This window comes from Xylaria bambusicola, assembly GCF_022495145.1.
Source record: "Xylaria bambusicola strain CBS 139988 unplaced genomic scaffold F5B22scaffold_50, whole genome shotgun sequence".
NCBI classification, from domain to species: domain Eukaryota; kingdom Fungi; phylum Ascomycota; class Sordariomycetes; order Xylariales; family Xylariaceae; genus Xylaria; species Xylaria bambusicola.
The window spans coordinates 222,977-238,787 of NW_025953603.1; the positions used below are offsets into that span (position 1 = coordinate 222,977).

At 48.2% G+C, this 15,811-nt stretch overlaps 7 protein-coding genes and 1 non-coding gene across 8 annotated transcripts; 4 read left to right on the plus strand and 4 right to left on the minus strand.

The window, feature by feature from the left end:
• Window positions 1-292: 292 nt before the first annotated feature.
• On the minus strand, window positions 293-1,702 carry F5B22DRAFT_426084 (acyl-CoA binding protein). The gene is made up of 3 exons (XM_047971706.1): window positions 1,493-1,702; window positions 1,047-1,344; window positions 293-951 (listed from the first exon to the last, which is right to left on the minus strand). Exons 1-3 carry the CDS (start codon window positions 1,506-1,508, stop codon window positions 405-407), a joined length of 861 nt encoding a protein of 286 aa, XP_047827283.1. The 5' UTR covers window positions 1,509-1,702; the 3' UTR covers window positions 293-404.
• Window positions 1,703-2,400: 698 nt separating this feature from the next.
• F5B22DRAFT_426108 (uncharacterized protein) lies at window positions 2,401-3,944 on the minus strand. Its single transcript, XM_047971707.1, has 2 exons — window positions 3,229-3,944; window positions 2,401-3,070 (listed from the first exon to the last, which is right to left on the minus strand). Exons 1-2 carry the CDS (start codon window positions 3,615-3,617, stop codon window positions 2,533-2,535), a joined length of 927 nt encoding a protein of 308 aa, XP_047827284.1. The 5' UTR covers window positions 3,618-3,944; the 3' UTR covers window positions 2,401-2,532.
• A 328-nt stretch (window positions 3,945-4,272) lies between these two features.
• F5B22DRAFT_638841 (uncharacterized protein) lies at window positions 4,273-5,511 on the minus strand (the record flags this gene model as incomplete). Its single annotated transcript, XM_047977639.1, has 2 exons — window positions 4,273-5,048; window positions 5,208-5,511. 2 exons carry the CDS (start codon window positions 5,509-5,511, stop codon window positions 4,273-4,275), a joined length of 1,080 nt encoding a protein of 359 aa, XP_047827285.1.
• Window positions 5,512-5,621: 110 nt separating this feature from the next.
• Window positions 5,622-6,788, plus strand: F5B22DRAFT_659768 (P-loop containing nucleoside triphosphate hydrolase protein). The gene is made up of 3 exons (XM_047980228.1): window positions 5,622-6,361; window positions 6,434-6,619; window positions 6,670-6,788. The coding sequence occupies exons 1-3, from the start codon at window positions 5,984-5,986 to the stop codon at window positions 6,742-6,744; spliced, it is 639 nt and encodes a 212-aa protein (XP_047827286.1). The 5' UTR covers window positions 5,622-5,983; the 3' UTR covers window positions 6,745-6,788.
• Window positions 6,789-7,581: 793 nt separating this feature from the next.
• F5B22DRAFT_t160 lies at window positions 7,582-7,680 on the plus strand. The gene has a single exon. It is a non-coding gene; the product is annotated as a tRNA-Ile (tRNA).
• A 53-nt stretch (window positions 7,681-7,733) lies between these two features.
• F5B22DRAFT_426150 (ribonuclease III domain-containing protein) lies at window positions 7,734-9,569 on the minus strand. The gene is made up of 2 exons (XM_047971708.1): window positions 9,264-9,569; window positions 7,734-9,205 (listed from the first exon to the last, which is right to left on the minus strand). Exons 1-2 carry the CDS (start codon window positions 9,489-9,491, stop codon window positions 8,180-8,182), a joined length of 1,254 nt encoding a protein of 417 aa, XP_047827287.1. The 5' UTR covers window positions 9,492-9,569; the 3' UTR covers window positions 7,734-8,179.
• A 147-nt stretch (window positions 9,570-9,716) lies between these two features.
• Window positions 9,717-10,187, plus strand: F5B22DRAFT_659770 (mitochondrial ribosomal subunit S27-domain-containing protein; the record flags this gene model as incomplete). The annotated part of the gene is made up of 2 exons (XM_047980229.1): window positions 9,717-9,903; window positions 9,960-10,187. Exons 1-2 carry the CDS (start codon window positions 9,862-9,864, stop codon window positions 10,185-10,187), a joined length of 270 nt encoding a protein of 89 aa, XP_047827288.1. The 5' UTR covers window positions 9,717-9,861.
• A 2,480-nt stretch (window positions 10,188-12,667) lies between these two features.
• Window positions 12,668-15,474, plus strand: F5B22DRAFT_638843 (armadillo-type protein; the record flags this gene model as incomplete). Its single annotated transcript, XM_047977640.1, has 5 exons — window positions 12,668-12,814; window positions 12,991-13,071; window positions 13,132-14,199; window positions 14,261-14,887; window positions 14,947-15,474. The coding sequence occupies 5 exons, from the start codon at window positions 12,668-12,670 to the stop codon at window positions 15,472-15,474; spliced, it is 2,451 nt and encodes an 816-aa protein (XP_047827289.1).
• Window positions 15,475-15,811: the final 337 nt, after the last annotated feature.

Here is a 15,811-nt window from a genome sequence, read left to right on the forward strand (position 1 = left end):
TCCAAGGGACGTACATTTACATATTGTATAATATATACCCTCCCTGACTTGAACCGAAGGGAGATCAGTCTTGGCTGGTAAGAAGTTTCTATCACCAACCGGCTGGTTTTCCTAGAGCTTTACTAGTCAGAATCTTGATAACCCAAGAAAATCCCATTCTTGGATATATAAATCTGACCATATACCTCTCTGGAGAGAGCACACCAGCATCACATCACGTGTCAAAATACAATGCACTTTCTGCCTTGTCAACATGCTTCCAAGTTCCCGCCGGAGTTTCTGAATGGGAGAGCTCGGACGAGATTGGTCGTTGTCGGTGGTGTGCAGGGCGAATAAGCCTCCGAAGACGCCACAGATCCACCTCTTTAGTAAAACAATTTAGCCTCCACGGATGAGGCTTATTATCACCTAGACGGGAGCATCTTTCCAGCGTACTCGCGCACTATTCGAAGAATTGCTCGAACCTGATCTTCAAGTCGTCGATCCTTTCGCTTCCGCATCCATATCAAGATAAGAGCAAGGATGAAGACGTCGACAGCAAAATGCTTTACGATAAGCAATAGTAGCCCGCCAGCCCGTGCCGGGATACTTTTCTCTTTCTTTGTTCTCCATTCTCGCCCTGTTGTAATTTGTTCTCGCAATGCTGCTATCTCCGCAGATAAGCGCATAAGTGCCCTTTCGACCTTACGTGACCAACGATCCCCTTTCTTAACGTAATCTCCTTCGCCCTCGTCCTCTTCTCGATCCCGGTATCGATGTTCCGCTGCATCATCCTCGCTCATCGGGCTTAATACTTTCATAGGACCCTCGGTTCCGCTCAGCGGTTGTTGGAAACGCTGTGGTTCCACAAAGGAGGAGCGATCCTTTGGTGACGAATTTGATGACGAGGGGCTATTGCTTTTGATCTGATTCCACACGAACTCGAGCTCGCCAACAAGCTCCAGTGCGTCTCTAGTAGATGGGTTAGTCAGAGTCGTGTGTTCCAGCAGAGTACCTCGCCACCATATGCATGAACCACCATAATAAATAGTGAGATGATAACTTACGGAGTATTGGCATAACGATGCATGGTATCGATGAGGGCCTCAACATACCGCCTCTTAGCTTCGGTACGACTGATGCCACTCTGAATATTCCATGCATCCCACTTATCCCTCTCGCGTTGCAGTTCGTCGGGATCTAGACCGTTGCCTGGCCGTGGTCGCTCCATCACGCCATCCACATCACCCTCCATTGCTTGTTTGTATAGGCCATATAGACGTAGCCGGTCATTGGGCGGTGGTCGTGATGCTCCGGTTTTGGGGATCTTCTTGACAGTGTTGAGTGCGTGCACAAACACGCGGTCTGTGATAACAAATGATCCGTCAGTACGTGTTGACAGCACAAGCGCCAGGGCCCGGGAGGTATAACTACCCCAGCTAATGCGGGCCAACTGAAATAGCAAAAGCGGAAGATATAGATCAGTGTAGTCAAGAAAGCAGCAGGTGCATACCGACTGAGTCCGCCATTGCGAGCTCGTGTCTGAGCCGCAAGTGCGACCACGACGCGTACTCCCTACTCCCGCTCGAATGCCGCCGTCCTTGATTCGGGGGAAACGAGATTCGAGGCGATTGTCCAATTACGCAAGGTTATTGTGGTGTATTCTGCTCTTGTGTAAGGGGGGGTTCGGCCGTTGCCGGCTTGCCGCCCAATTGCTACCGCAAGTTGATAAGAAGTTGATAAGAATTAACGAGACGTCATGTATTGCAAAGAGGCGCTTGGACCCCCCAAGTCTGTGGCTTGGTATCTACTTTGTAGGAATAAGTCAATAATGTACAGATACGGAGAAAGAGATTGAGCGGGATAAGTTTGGCGTGGCCAGAGAAGACATTAGGGGCGAGTGCAGTTCACCATGCCTCATCGGCTGGTTGAGCTCAAATGCGAGCGCTCAGTAGGTAATTGGGTGACACTTAGGTGAGGCTCCAGCTTTTGCCTCGGCGTCAACAGTGGGCGGCGGATACCCCTAGCTGCAACGCTGACTTGCTGGCGAGTGGCTACTTATGGGACCCCTGATTCTAACCCCCCGTCCCCCCATTCTTGCTGGGGTTAGCGTAGATAGGTATCTCCTAGTGGGGCAGCCGCCAACACTTCCCGAGGCCGCGTGCAGTACTTGGCGCTAAGATTATCTTAGCAGCACGTGAAGACGCCGATTTTTGTCCGACATTGTTAAACTCAGTTGAAGAGATGCATGTTAGTAGGTATCTACCTATGTTAGGGATTTCAGGTTAGGTATTATAGTTCCTATCTCCACGCTACTGTGACTGAATTTCCCTTCTTGAGGAGAAAAGTAGGCGATTGCGAGCGTAAATATTAGGTAGTCTAGGGTTATTCCTAAACTGGGTACCTATCTAGGTAGGTAGCAAGCCCAACTTTCAGGATGATGTCTCTATCTATCGCCTTGAGCCACATACATAGTAGACTGCCTACAACATTAGACCCTAAGAGGGAATGGGAGGCATGTCGATATCGAATCTAACATCAGTGAAAAGATGGTCAACGACGAGTGTTGGCGATTGCAAGTGAGCGTTTCCATGTATCATATGCTGTCAGCTTGCCGATGGGCCGTGGAGTCATTGCAAAAAGGCTCGTGTTCGCCAGCATGAACTCCTTTAGCTCCTCCATTCTCAGCGCTGCTATCTTCTTCCTCTCTGTCTCGTGCTCCTCCATGTCCTTGCCCACCGTCGTAAACTCTTGGAAAAGCTCCACCTCCCCGATGGTATGAGTGAAGGCAGATCTACCAAGTCCACCATTCTTGCTCATGGCCTCGGCCTCGGCCTCGGCCTCAGTCACATCGTCCATCACAATCGTCATTTTCGCTGAGGGGGTTGTACCGTCGGCCAGCTGTGATACCTCCCACGATCTACGTTTAGTCTGGAGATCGGTGACTACCTGCAAGTCCTCCAATCTTGTCTTTGATCCTGTAATTCTTAGGACCTCATCTGACACGTTCTTTTCCCCATCGATCTCAACAAATTCTGAGTCGTTGAAATGGCCGCCGAATCGCAATTTGGCATTCCATTGTGCCTTGTGGCTATGCGAATATCTAAACATCAGCGATTGACTCGAGAGTAAAAAAGGAAGAAAAATATGCTGTGTGTAGGTGTGTGCACAATAGTCATAGAGCCTCACAACTCTTTCTACTGGCCTAGAAGATATCGACTGATTGAATGCGGGTATCGGGATTCTCACCTGTGATCTTCAACTGTCGCGCTACCAGGTTTGGTGGCGGCCTCGCAGCAGTTATCGTTCATCTCTTGAGAAGAGCTGAGAGGGAAGTATCGAACATGCCGCTGCCGTACCCAGAGGCCCAGGGCGCTTAGTTGCTCATTCTGGGTGTCGTAGTAGATATCACGGATTATCTGGCCTGGCTGCTTGACAACGGTGAAGGAAGGACCACCGCTTTGGTTATTGTAGACCTGACGATATCGTGCTTGGGAGTGCGCCCATTCCTCAGACAAGAAAACAGAAACAAATTTAGGCCCGAGGTTGAACTTGCGCTCGACTTCCACCTTGGATACAATACGTGTAAGCCTTGGAGCACTAAAGGGAGCGCCGAGCTTTGGCCCTATTAGATGCATCTTGAGATTCGCCAACAGCCTCGAACCATGAACAGGTAGGGAAACAGAATGATTCCTGCGCCGTGGTATAGTTGGAAAAGGTTCTGATGTTAAGCTCAGGACAACTTGAATGGCTGAGTTGTTGTTTTTTTACAGCAAAGATTCTATCACGGCAAGCCGCAATTATTTAAAGTACCTACCCACCTCAGCAAACAAACATTAGGACATGCACCGCCAGGAGGAAATAGAAGCATCCAGAATCGCCATTCCAGACTACATATCAGAATTCGATGCACAACAACTAGCACAAAGCAATCACGCACCAAATTATTCATTGCATCTTTTGTCAATTACCTTCAAAGTCTCAGTCGACCTAGGTAGCTATTTGATTTAATGAGACAATCAGACAACCAGACAAACGCCCTCTCAGTACCGAAGTATCCTGCTCTATCGCCAGCTTTGCCTCCATGCCCGGTGGTTTGATACCTGATGGTGGCACTAATTGTCTTGTTGCCCTACTCGACATTCCTATACGTAATCGAAATAACTTCCTGTTGACTTTCTGGCAATAGAAGCAGGAAGGAGACCGGAGCGAGAGATGGCTGTCTGGCTCTACTAGGAACAAAGCAAATCCCAAAGACTACTGTCTTGTCCACATCATGATCGTAATGCTTCCTCACCACGACAATCCCTTAGAGCCGCACACCTCTTCCGCATCTTCCTCGACCGCTTTGGTCCAATCGTACACACCGCCACGCTCATTGAAGGCACGCTGGTCCCAGTGAACCTCGCTCAATGCCCTCTGCACTCCAACCTCTAGAATTGACCGTGACTGCTTCTCAGGCCCGGTGCCCTTGTCAAGGAAGCAAAGATACTCATCAAGGAGAAGGTAACTAGAAGCCATGACCGAGTTTGGCTCAGGTACAAATGAGGCAAGGTGTCGATGTTTATCGCAGAATGCCTTGAACTGGTCATCCGAGATGAGAAGCTTCTTGGCGTTTCGCTTTCGCTTATTCACATTGACCTGGTCATCCGAAGAATCATTCTCTCCCTCGACGTAAAGGACTTGGAAGACCTTCCATCGGAAGGGGTCAAGTTCTTGTACCATGTCTGCCATGTCTTCTTGCCAATTGTGCACGCAGATGACCGTATTCAACTTGAACTTGATACCCAGTTCACGACACCAATCACGTATCTGGAAGAGCTGTTTGACGTTATTGCCGGTACCGCGACCAATAGCAATGTTCGTTTGCTCGTCGAAACTGTCGCAACTGACGCCTAGAACGTCCACCGACCGTCCATGCTTGTCCATCCACTTCTTGGTTACCTTTGTTCCATTGGTGATGATGCTCACACTTTCGAGCCCCAGCTCTTCTTTGCAGAAGTGGCAGAGCATAGCCAGCACTTGCGGGTAAAGGAACGGCTCGCCTCCAGCGAAATTGATTTTCCGCACTATGATACGTTTAGGTCAGAAATTATCATGTGAAGCCAGTTTGTGGTCCTCCCGAAATTCAATGAAAGACACCCAAGGGCAAGATCAATCTGCAAATGAGCACCTGTGCTCTACAAATCGCTACATCAAGAACGGGGAATGCCCGGAAAGTTACTTACTGCCTGCCTTTTTAAGGAGCCTGAGCCCCTGCTTCATCTCGTCTTCCGTGGCGACGTGAGAGGACTTTTCAGTGTGGAAGCAAAATTGACACTCCTTATTGCATTTACGAGTGAAGTGAAAGTTGACGGAGACGGGAATGATGTCTTTGCTGTTGGTATGATTCCAATAGATCAGGAGGGCTGCCATTGTCGCAAGAGCAGTGAAAATGACTGCCATGGACGCAGTCCACGAGAGATGAAGGTTTGACATCATAGTCAATCGTTCTTTGAGCCGCTGTTGTATCCAACTGGAGACAGATGGCATGGAAAGAAGAAGGTAGGAGAGAATAAATACTGGAAGACTTATGGGAAACTCGATGCCTACTTGTGCAATGTTTGACCCAAATTGGATGACTGTACTTGAAGACAAAGGACCATCAAACAAACAAGAGTGACATTTGGAAAATTCTGATAAGTTCTGGAATAAAAATAGGACAATAATGACTTAACGGACGTTTTCTAGGGGCAACCAACCTAGTGTGGCCGTTAATTGATCATATTACCACACGTACTGTTTGCAGTACCGAGCAAGCTGATTATTCCTACAGCAACCTCATTCATTCGGGAATCTTCTATCTGTACAATCATGTTGCCTAGTGAAAACAAATGATGTTTGTATTTGAGTATTCTGATGGAAGCCCAAACGAGTTTCAACAAAGCTTGTATACTTAAATCCTCCTCTTCAAAAGCACTGGCTAGGCATTCGAAATCCATGAGTCTACTTGTAATACACTTCTATGATACCCACAATGGACAGCACCATGAATCCAGGTAACAATAAGATTGTCTTCGTTCTTGGGCCTCCAGGAAGTGGCAAAGGCACGGTTTGCAAGGAGGCTGTCAAATCGTTGAAGCGTCCTCCTCATCACCACCTCTCTGTTGGGGACTATCTACGGGAACTCTGTGACCCTACGACGATCCAGGCTGGGAACGACATCGATCACAACAAGATTCGTGATTACTTGCGAGATAACAAGTTACTACCTGCTGACGTGCTCATCCCGATTCTCAAGGACAAGATAAATTCTACGCCGAATGTGGATGTCACAGAGACTACTTGGTTGATTGATGGGTTCCCGCGTAATATGAAGACTGCTCGCGCGTTCGAAAAGACAGTAAGAATACAAGATAATCTCAGGGGGACGCCAAATGAAGGAGAGACTAGACTAATGCCTTGGGTATATTAGATTGGCATGCCCCTGAAAGTCATCGTTCTCGAATGCAGCCGTGACGTCGCCAAACATCGATACCTGAGCCGAGCTAGAGAGCAGATGGACGATGAGGAACGCTTTGATAAGCGATACGATGGCTACATCAAGAACATGGAGGCTATTCAGAAGCACTATAAGAGTAAGGGTGTTAATATGGAATCGGTAAGATGTTTGCCGCTAGGAATGTTAACTCGGTGCTGATCATGCTTTAGATTCCTGCGAACGGAGACAAGGTGAAGTGCCTGGGGGAATTTATGGCCGCGTTACCTGGGGTATCTGAAGATTGAACAAGCGAGAAGACAAAGGTATTGCGGGAGATACGAGATACGCTGCTAGTTGCCAGCCAGTGGGTGATGGATTATAAGCCATGTTTAGGTTGTACTGGTTGTAGAGTGTCACTTGGACCAGCAGATGCGGAGTTAGCTCAGGTCCTCACGTGGAGCCTAAACAACCTTTGATCGGCATTAACGTTGACATTGAACTAGTAGGGCATGGTAAAGCCGTTGTGACATTTTATCGAAGATGAAAGTGACTGATTTTGAAATTGTTCTATGTCCAGCCTATAGCTACTCAATGTATCGATGAATCTGTCAAGTCTAATATCTCTATTCTTGGTCTTAGAATTTCGGGACGGCCTCATCTGACATACTTTCTACTTATCTAACCTCGGAATAGCTGGCTGACTTGACATTAACAACGCTGCATAGAACGACCCTTAGTAGACTTCTCACACCCTTCGGAGCTCAGTGAGACGCACAACATATGCTGGAGGGCCTGTGTGGACATTTGGAAATATGTATCAATCTATCAGGAAGACTCTATGTAGGTAAGTAAGAGTGCTTGACAAATGTGTAAGTGAAGCTTGTGATTGCCAAGTTGCCGGTGTTACACAATGTTGCATAGGTGACATGATGGCTTCACTCAATGTGAGAAGGCAGATGAGTTATAGGATACGTCTTCAAGAAACGGCTACGTCTAGGCACATTCTTAATGCCAGCTGGTGCCTTCACTATCGAAAAGCATTTTAAAAAAGCTTCAATATGCCTCCTCACTGATTGGAGATACCCAGAACCCCAATTGTAGCGATATAGCAACCATTTTCAGCCCCTGAAATCATCCAATTGGGTCCCATAGCTCAGTTGGTTAGAGCGTCGTACTAATATTATAAGTCTCTTATAACATTAGTGATGCGAAGGTCGTGAGTTCGACCCTCACTGGGACCAAGATACTTGTGTTTGGACGCTGTCATATTCGACAACCGATATTTCTTTTGTTTTGGGCGGAGTTATGTTAGGTATAGTATGGAATGGTAGGTATGTAAAGTATGTGAATAGGTAAGTACCTAAGTACGAAGAAGCTGTGCGGTTGAATCAAAGGGGCTGCTTTCCTCACCTTTTACTAATGAGGCCTAATTCTACCATGCGTCCGCTGACCTGGCTTATATACATATTATTTTGTTACTAATCGATTATAAATGTAACGTACATTTGGGGATGCGGATTCCTGGGGCAGAGGTCAACTCAAGTGGTAAGGACCGCTACTCTAAGTGCCTGGTCCGACTGGTTGTGCCCCCTTTACAGTACTGCATCTATGGCAGAAAGTACCGAGAGGCCTATGAGCAACAATACCAATGAGAAATTGATGTGCTCATATATGTGCTCAGTAGTCCTTTGATCGGGCACAGACGGGACATTAATGATCTGAGGCAGATATTGCTCTCTTTTACTTATCCAAGGGCTTTTCAGTGTTGGCAAGCGTGGCATTCATGTCATCCTTCAGCTTTTGCAGTCGCTTGATCAACTTCTTGTTCTCCAAAGCCTGAAGTGCTGCTTTTTCGCCTGCATCCTTTTTTGAGAGGCCGCTTCCGTGCCCAAGCCTGAGATTTGTTTCGCCCAAGCCATTGTAATAAGCCGCCACGGTGAACCATGGTAAGCCTGTATTCTTGTCCTTCTTCGGTTGGCCCTCATCTTGATAAGTGATCTTTACCGTCTTCGTTCCAATGGCTTTGTTCAAGACTACTTTCGGTGGAAGAGGTTGCGCTGAACTACCACCACTAAACTGGCCCTCTCCTCCGACAGCGTTAGAATAGCCCTCAACAGCAGATTTCTTGTGTTCGTCACGTATCTCTCGCTGAAGTGTAGTGGCCCAAACTTGCTTTAGCCATGTAGTGACGCGCGAGAGGCCGCCAACATCACCTAGGATGGCCGCGGCCATGTAGGCTTCCAGGAGGTCGCCAAGAATCTTCTTCCGTTCCTTTTTTGATGCCGACGTGCCAGCGCCTGTCTGGGATGGCCTGCCGCCAGGCTGGTATTCAGTGGGCAACCTAGCTCGCTTGTCGAGGTTGTATCGTACGGTGAAATCGGACAACGTCTCGTTCTTTACAAGTCGTTCGCGAAGTTGCGAGCATCGCCCAGCGGCAAGATTGGGAAATGTCTGATATATGAATGCGGATGAGATCAAATACAGATATGCATCCCCAATCCACTCAAGCCGCTCATAATCCATCTCCCCGATGCCTCTCGCTACGCCGGCATGCGTACGTGCTGCCTTTTCGAGAACAGGGTCCAGTGCAGGGGGCAGCGGCGGCTGCGAATCTGCATCGCAAATATCTTGAGACGTCCATTTTGTGAGTACTGTAGGATTAGGAATCAAAAATCCCGACTGCGGGTGTTCATTGGAAGAGTCTTGTTGCTTGTCTATTTTCTGGACCTTGTGAGTGCTCTCTGATGCTGTGCTCACACTGGAAGTCTATAAAGGGGCGTTAGAGATACGATGCGACTTCTGAACGGATTATTGGAGAATGCACCTCATCATGAGATAATGCTTGCGTCGCAAGGTGTATCTCATTATTATGTTGCTTGAGAGTTGAGAAGATTTTCTCATGTGAAGGCGAAGTGCTGTACTTTCCCAATCGCTCCAGGTCCTGCTTGAGAGACTGAGCTGCTTTTAGCAGGTGGTCTGCATGCTGCAATATCAATGAATACCGAGAACCTGAAGGAACTGTTGAAAATTCATCGAAAGACCGTTTTGACATAGTGATCACGCCGTCAGAGGGGGTTCCGAAGGGCTTGGATTATGAGTTAGCAAATGATTGCCTGTGCACAAATGAAATTGGAGGCTTCGAACTTGGAAGAGTACTCAGGTACATAGGCATAGATACCTGGTACTGCAGGTACCTACTTGCCTTGGGGATACTTAAGGTATTAGGTACTAGTCCGTACCCTTGCTGCGTACTGCTACCTAAGGTAATCAGGTACCTACTGGACGGAGGCTGTGGAGCACAGGCCATATGTGGGGACTCACTTCCAACTCCATCAAACTTTCGGTTTTGGTTATCGTGCAGTTTGCCCATGTGCGACGACATCGTCTAGCCATACAGATATCGAGCCGCACAGCGATTCAAGATGGCGGCCGTCCCTCGTGCACGGCTACTGGACTTGATGAAGGTGAGATTGTTTCTGCGTCCGTCAATCTCTGCTTCAAATTCTGACCTGCAATTCAGGTCCAGTGCCAGGTCTTCTCGACTACCTACAACCCCGAAAGAATACGAATGGGAAATAAGATTCTTCGCCAAAGGCTTCGAGGACCGTCGCTAGCGAAATATTATCCCCCGAGGGGCCCCACGATAAATACATTAGAAAAGGAATTCAGGAGCCTGGAACTAGAGACTTTGGATGAAGAAGAGGATGATCGACAAGAACATCTAGCAGGGCAAGTCGCCCTCGTGTAGTCGCGTTGCACATTGCGTGGGAATGCTGACAAATTTTTACAGCCGGAGGCAGCGTGGAAAGGGCGCGCCAAAGAAGAAGCGCACAGCACCAGGTATGGTTCTTTGTCGAGCCCCGCGAATGACCCCGACACTAACGCTTCGGTGAAGAGAAAAAAGACAAGAGAGGCAGATAAGACACTAGTTTGCGCCAATTTAACCCTTGTATTATCGACATGTATAACATTTGCAACGGCCACGAAAGATTGACAGGAAGAGCATCGAGGTAGGAGTCGGGAAGGCGAGAATCTTAGCAACGATGGAATCAGACTCTCCAGACTAAGCTCCTCTGTTGAACCGTCAACCCCAATGGGGGCACTACTTCTCCTACTTTTGACGCGCAACCTACGAAAGTGTGTCACATTTCTAGAGCTAAATTGGCCGCATGTGGATGGGATGACACCCATGAACCGTATCCCAGCGTCAGCTGCGAAACTAAGCAATGGATTTACTGCTTAAGAGTCTACGTGATGCAGTTGTCATGAAAGTTTGCGACTCGTTTAGGGGTGTTTTGAGTGGTCATATAGAAATTAAGGCGGACTATTCTGTACTCATATGTTTCTTCTGCAATGCACCAACCTTCAAATTGCGGCTCTCATAGTAAGGCTTTCGATATATCCAACATTTTATGCACCATCTCCTACTACATCTTCCTCAACTCCAGATGACGGAGTTTCCCTTTTGCCCTTATTTGCACCACTGCAAAAGGCCACCTGTCACCAATAGGTGATATGCATTACCTCCTCAATCTACTAGGCAGGTTTCAAATCCGAGTTGCTTACTTGTCCAAAAGCACGGAGCTTTTTGAAGTTAAATAGAATAGCTTTATGTTGAGAAGCTATTCCCCGTACTTTTAGCGGGACATTTTCAGGTCGGTAGCTGGAAGTAGCAGACGAAGTGCGTCTAGGAGGACATTTCCTGAGAGGCCATATGGGATTTCACTTCTACTTACAACTTAAGAAACGAATTTTCGAGTAGTATACCATTTCCCCTGCACACTTACATCCACCTGCTTAGCATTGACATGGCTGGTAATGCGCCTCTTTCCCTATCCATTGCCGTCAAACATGGTGAGTATAAGGTAGGTAGGTATCTACGCAGTCTAACCACACCCAAACAAACAATGTCGAAGTATTCTAAAGCTACGTGGTTATCACAGATGCAGATTTGTGTGTGGGTGGCTCATCTCCAACCACCGTCGTCCATCGCGCTTTCCACACACATCTCCCACCCCATGGTGCACGATGCCTCGCAAGGACATTACACACGCCCAATACTTACCTACCTTACCTATCTTCACTTGCCTTCCATTACTTACCTTTACTTGTCTTCTGTCATAGATACCTGAGGTATCCTCATGCCTGCCTTTGGCACCATTGCTGCAGAAGTAGCGCTTGACCTACCTACCTACCTCCCTCATCCCACCCCCCACACGTAACTTGAGGTATATGTAGGTACCCTCAAGTCCCCCTACCTTCGCAGATGTTCACATCTTACCTCGTACCTCATAGTATTCTCTCTTTCCTATATTCTTCCTCCTTCTCCGTCACCACAACCCCTCCATCACGACGTCCTCTCTTGAAATCCACCTATCCACCTCCTTACCCGTCTGCACCGTCGTTCATCCTACCTCCTCACCTCTCTGCCTGTTAACATCTGACAAGGTATAGCAATCTCCCCAATACAGGCAGTCACTTCCCACCGTCTCTATCTGCCGACACCAACGGCCTCTCTCCTCGCCTGTCATTTAACACTTCCCGCGTCTAGGTCATACAAAACTACACCATCTACCGGCGTCTAGGTTGGTGAGGCTGCTTCCGAACACCTGCCTCGTCTAACAAGTTCTAGGTTCGGTGCATCTGCCATCTACCAGTAATCTTCCGAACCGTCAGTTTCCAAAGATATACATCGGCGTACGGCTACTGCCACGCTCATATTTAAACACCCTCTTTCGGTCCCGACAACCAGTAACCATCCGTCACATGTACTAGTAAGCCCCTACCTCGTGTTGGCAGGTAGCAAGCACATCTTGTTCGACTCAATACGGCCGCTCCTGACACCTTCTCCCGCCTCATCTCAACTTGCATCCACCCGGAGCTGGCTTCCTTACACCTGTAATTATCTGAGCTCTAACTTGTCATATTGTGGTCGTCTAATCGTTTTGAACGCCGCCTGTTCGTGGTATTCCGTCTTTCGTCTTTTCATCTCCACTCCATCTCGCATCTCCAATATTTGACCACAACTGGTCACTGGCCAATTCTGGCATCTCTCACTCGCCACATGATCTAATCTTTGCTATCCTGGCATATCTTTCATTTGTGGATTTTGCGTGGGTAACTAGAAAATCAGCTGAAAACCCCAACAACCCCATCAATCACAGCCTCTGCAAACGTTTTATACCCAGTCTAGAATCGAGATTTGTCCGTTCAACCCAGAGCTGCAGTATGTCTGTGGCCCGCTCAACTGGGTCTCCGACTCTACGCCGCACTCCGGGGTCCAAGACAAGTCAGATGGACGAAAACACCAAGGTCGGCAAGGAGGATTTCTCCATTGCCGCTGTAGGTGACCAACTAAAATCCCTCCTTATTTTTGTAAGTCTCGTCAGAATACCAAAGATATCCTATGCCACCAACTGATGCCCATAAATTATTTTACCCATATCTACATTAGACCACAGACCATTTGCCTAGCACCGTTAACATCTGTCCTTCAATCATCTTTGAGTTCTGTTTTGCCTTTCATTGAAGCCAACTAGTATGTGTAACAGGAACCGAATGGCCAATCCTCGCAGAAGAGACCCCACGGGGTTCTCTCAGCCTCATCGCTAGTCAATCAAAGCTGTCCTAATGTCAGTTTTGAAAACGTGATTTGGTTACATAATTGCCTCCAGCTGACATCTTTGGAACAGAGTGCTCAGCCAAACCTCGAAACATTTGGTACTTCTGAGATCCTGGAATCGAGTCTCACCAATTCTAGTCCACCTAGGCTGGCTCGACAATTATCCGGCATTCCTCCTATTGGCAGCGGTCTCAACTACTCGGTAGACGCTAATGATGGACTCAAGCTTGAACACACTGCAACCAGCAGCTCAGTGCCGATAACCCCTGCCACCGACATGTTCGGCAATGCCTGCCCCATCACTCGACCAGCAAGCGCTACGATGAATGAATCTGCTACCAGTGATGAAGAGGTGCTGCGACTCAAGTTTGAGCTTGCTCAAGCCCAAAGCAAGATATCTCGTCTTGATCAGGAACTTGCTTCGACTCGCCACGGCCACGTAGGCTTGAGTCAGCCAACCAGTGTCTCCCCGGTCGAGAATGGATTCTCTAATGGGCATCAACAGGCACCTCCTGTGTCACGCCCTCCAAGTCTCCATCCTGCCAACACCAATACTCATTACATGGGTAGAGAGGGCGGTCGCCCTTGGCCTGGCTACGACGACAGCCGATCTGATACCAGTGATGCTTTGTCCGCGACGGGCTTCAATAGTTCACGCAACATATGGGGCAGCCTTAAACAAACACCAAGTGCCGTTGGCCTAAGTGGCCCCCCTCCTCTTGGGATGCCGCAGAATGGACCATGGTCTGGACGAGCTGCAAGTCACAGCTATGTCGAGCCTAGCATGTCTTACGACCCTGCTACCGCCGACAATTTCAGGGCAGAGCGACTTACCCCAGATTTTGACTTCACCACTAAACCACCGGGTAGTAGACGAAATAATCGTTACGATGCTCGATTTGGCGGTCAAGGCTTCAACGGCACTAGCCAAAGCTATAACACCCAGCCTGGCTATTGTGCATACCCTTATCCTCAAGGACAGTATGACCCTGGTGTAATCACATCTGGTGGCTCACAAAACAATATGAATACTGGAGTATATGCTAACTATCAGTCACCGCCTGTCGGTACCTCCCTGTCCCCACTGGCTAGCGAGTTCACTTCCATGTCAGGTAGTGCTGGGCCGTGGAAGTCCGAGGTAAGTTGAAAACCCCAAGATCCAGTGAAGATGCTCTGGCTAACTTTCATACTTGTAATAGCCCACTTCGACCGAAGGACAAACGTACTTGCCTACCACGGAGCCGCTAAACTACCGTCGACTGCTAGATCGCAACGTCAATTGCAATTGGAAGTATATTGTCGACAAGATCGTATGCAGCAACGACCAGCAAGCTTCTATCTTCCTTCAACAGAAACTCAAAGTTGGAACTCCAGATCAGAAGTACGAGATTGTCGAGGCTATTGTTGCTCAAGCTTATCCTTTGATGGTCAACCGATTTGGAAACTTCTTGGTCCAGCGATGCTTTGAGCACGGGACTCCGGAGCAAGTAATCAAGATCGCAGAAGCCATCAGAGGATGTACCCTCACCTTATCTATGGACCCGTTCGGTTGCCATGTGGTCCAAAAGGCTTTTGATTCTGTTCCAGAAGACTACAAAGCCATTATGGTTCATGAGCTTCTTCGCCGTATTCCAGAAACCGTTATTCATCGTTACGCTTGTCATGTTTGGCAGAAGCTCTTTGAGCTCCGATGGACTGAGTCCCCACCTCAGATCATGAAATATGTAAACGAAGCACTCCGTGGAATGTGGCACGAGGTCGCTCTAGGCGAGACGGGGAGTCTTGTGGTCCAAAATATTTTTGAGAATTGTCTCGAGGAAGACAAGGTCTGTATTCCCACAATTTGATATTTGATGTCGGTATTGTAGAACTAACAGCCACTCAGAGACCTTGCATTGAGGAAGTGCTCAGCAATATTGATATCGTCGCTCATGGACAGTTCGGCAACTGGTGTATTCAGCATATTTGTGAGCATGGAGCGCCGGCTGACCGCAGCAGGGCAATTGATCATGTAATTCGCTATGCTGCTGAATATAGCATGGACCAGTACGCCTCCAAGGTAGTTGAGAAGTGCTTGAAGATTGGAGGAGCAGAATTCCTGACGCGCTACCTTGACCGAGTGTGTGAAGGTCGGATCGACCGCCCTCGCATTCCTTTAATCGATATCGCAAGCGACCAATATGGTAACTATCTGATCCAGTGGATTTTGCAACACGCCAACCCGCAACACAAGGAAATTGTGGCTGCTCACATCCGCAAGCACATGGTGTCTCTTCGCGGATCTAAATTTGGCAGTCGAGTCGGTATGCTATGCACAAACCCCGCCATTGCCACACGGCCTGGTCCTGGCGTTGGACCTGGTGTTGGCCGTATGCCCGCGGGGCCTCGCTATGGCGGCCGTGGATTCCAATAATCACAATCATCTTTAAAGGAGAATTTCACCCAGTTAAGTTTACGATAGTGGTTACTCGTTGCTCTCCGCCAGCTGTGGTCTCGCAGAATGTCGGGGTCCGCTGCTTTGCTTTTCATCCTAATAAAAATTTCGTGTTTCTAATAGTCAGCTTCCGAACTACGCACACATCGACAAATTTCAGCTCAACTGTTGCTCAGAGCGATCAACATATGACAAGTCGCACAGAAGCATCATCTGGAACAGAGAATTTACGAATCATAAGTCTACGACATCCTACGCTCAGCAGGCTACTGCCTTGCCTGGGTGCTTTGGACACATCATGGTTATGGATGTTGCA

Bases quoted from the DNA above. Each gene is read 5' to 3' on its own strand.
- F5B22DRAFT_426108 (XM_047971707.1), bottom strand. From the start codon at position 3,617: ATGCATCTAATAGGGCCAAAGCTCGGCGCTCCCTTTAGTGCTCCAAGG. The intron at 3,071-3,228 runs GTGAGAATCCCG...ATATTCGCATAG, and splicing joins GCGACAGTTGAAGATCACAG to CCACAAGGCACAATGGAATG.
- F5B22DRAFT_426084 (XM_047971706.1), bottom strand. The intron at 952-1,046 runs GTAAGTTATCAT...CCCATCTACTAG, and splicing joins CATCGTTATGCCAATACTCC to AGACGCACTGGAGCTTGTTG.
- F5B22DRAFT_426150 (XM_047971708.1), bottom strand. From the start codon at position 9,491: ATGTCAAAACGGTCTTTCGATGAATTTTCAACAGTTCCTTCAGGTTCT. The intron at 9,206-9,263 runs GTGCATTCTCCA...GCCCCTTTATAG, and splicing joins AAGCATTATCTCATGATGAG to ACTTCCAGTGTGAGCACAGC.
- F5B22DRAFT_659768 (XM_047980228.1), top strand. From the start codon at position 5,984: ATGATACCCACAATGGACAGCACCATGAATCCAGGTAACAATAAGATT. The intron at 6,362-6,433 runs GTAAGAATACAA...TGGGTATATTAG, and splicing joins CTCGCGCGTTCGAAAAGACA to ATTGGCATGCCCCTGAAAGT. The intron at 6,620-6,669 runs GTAAGATGTTTG...ATCATGCTTTAG, and splicing joins AGGGTGTTAATATGGAATCG to ATTCCTGCGAACGGAGACAA.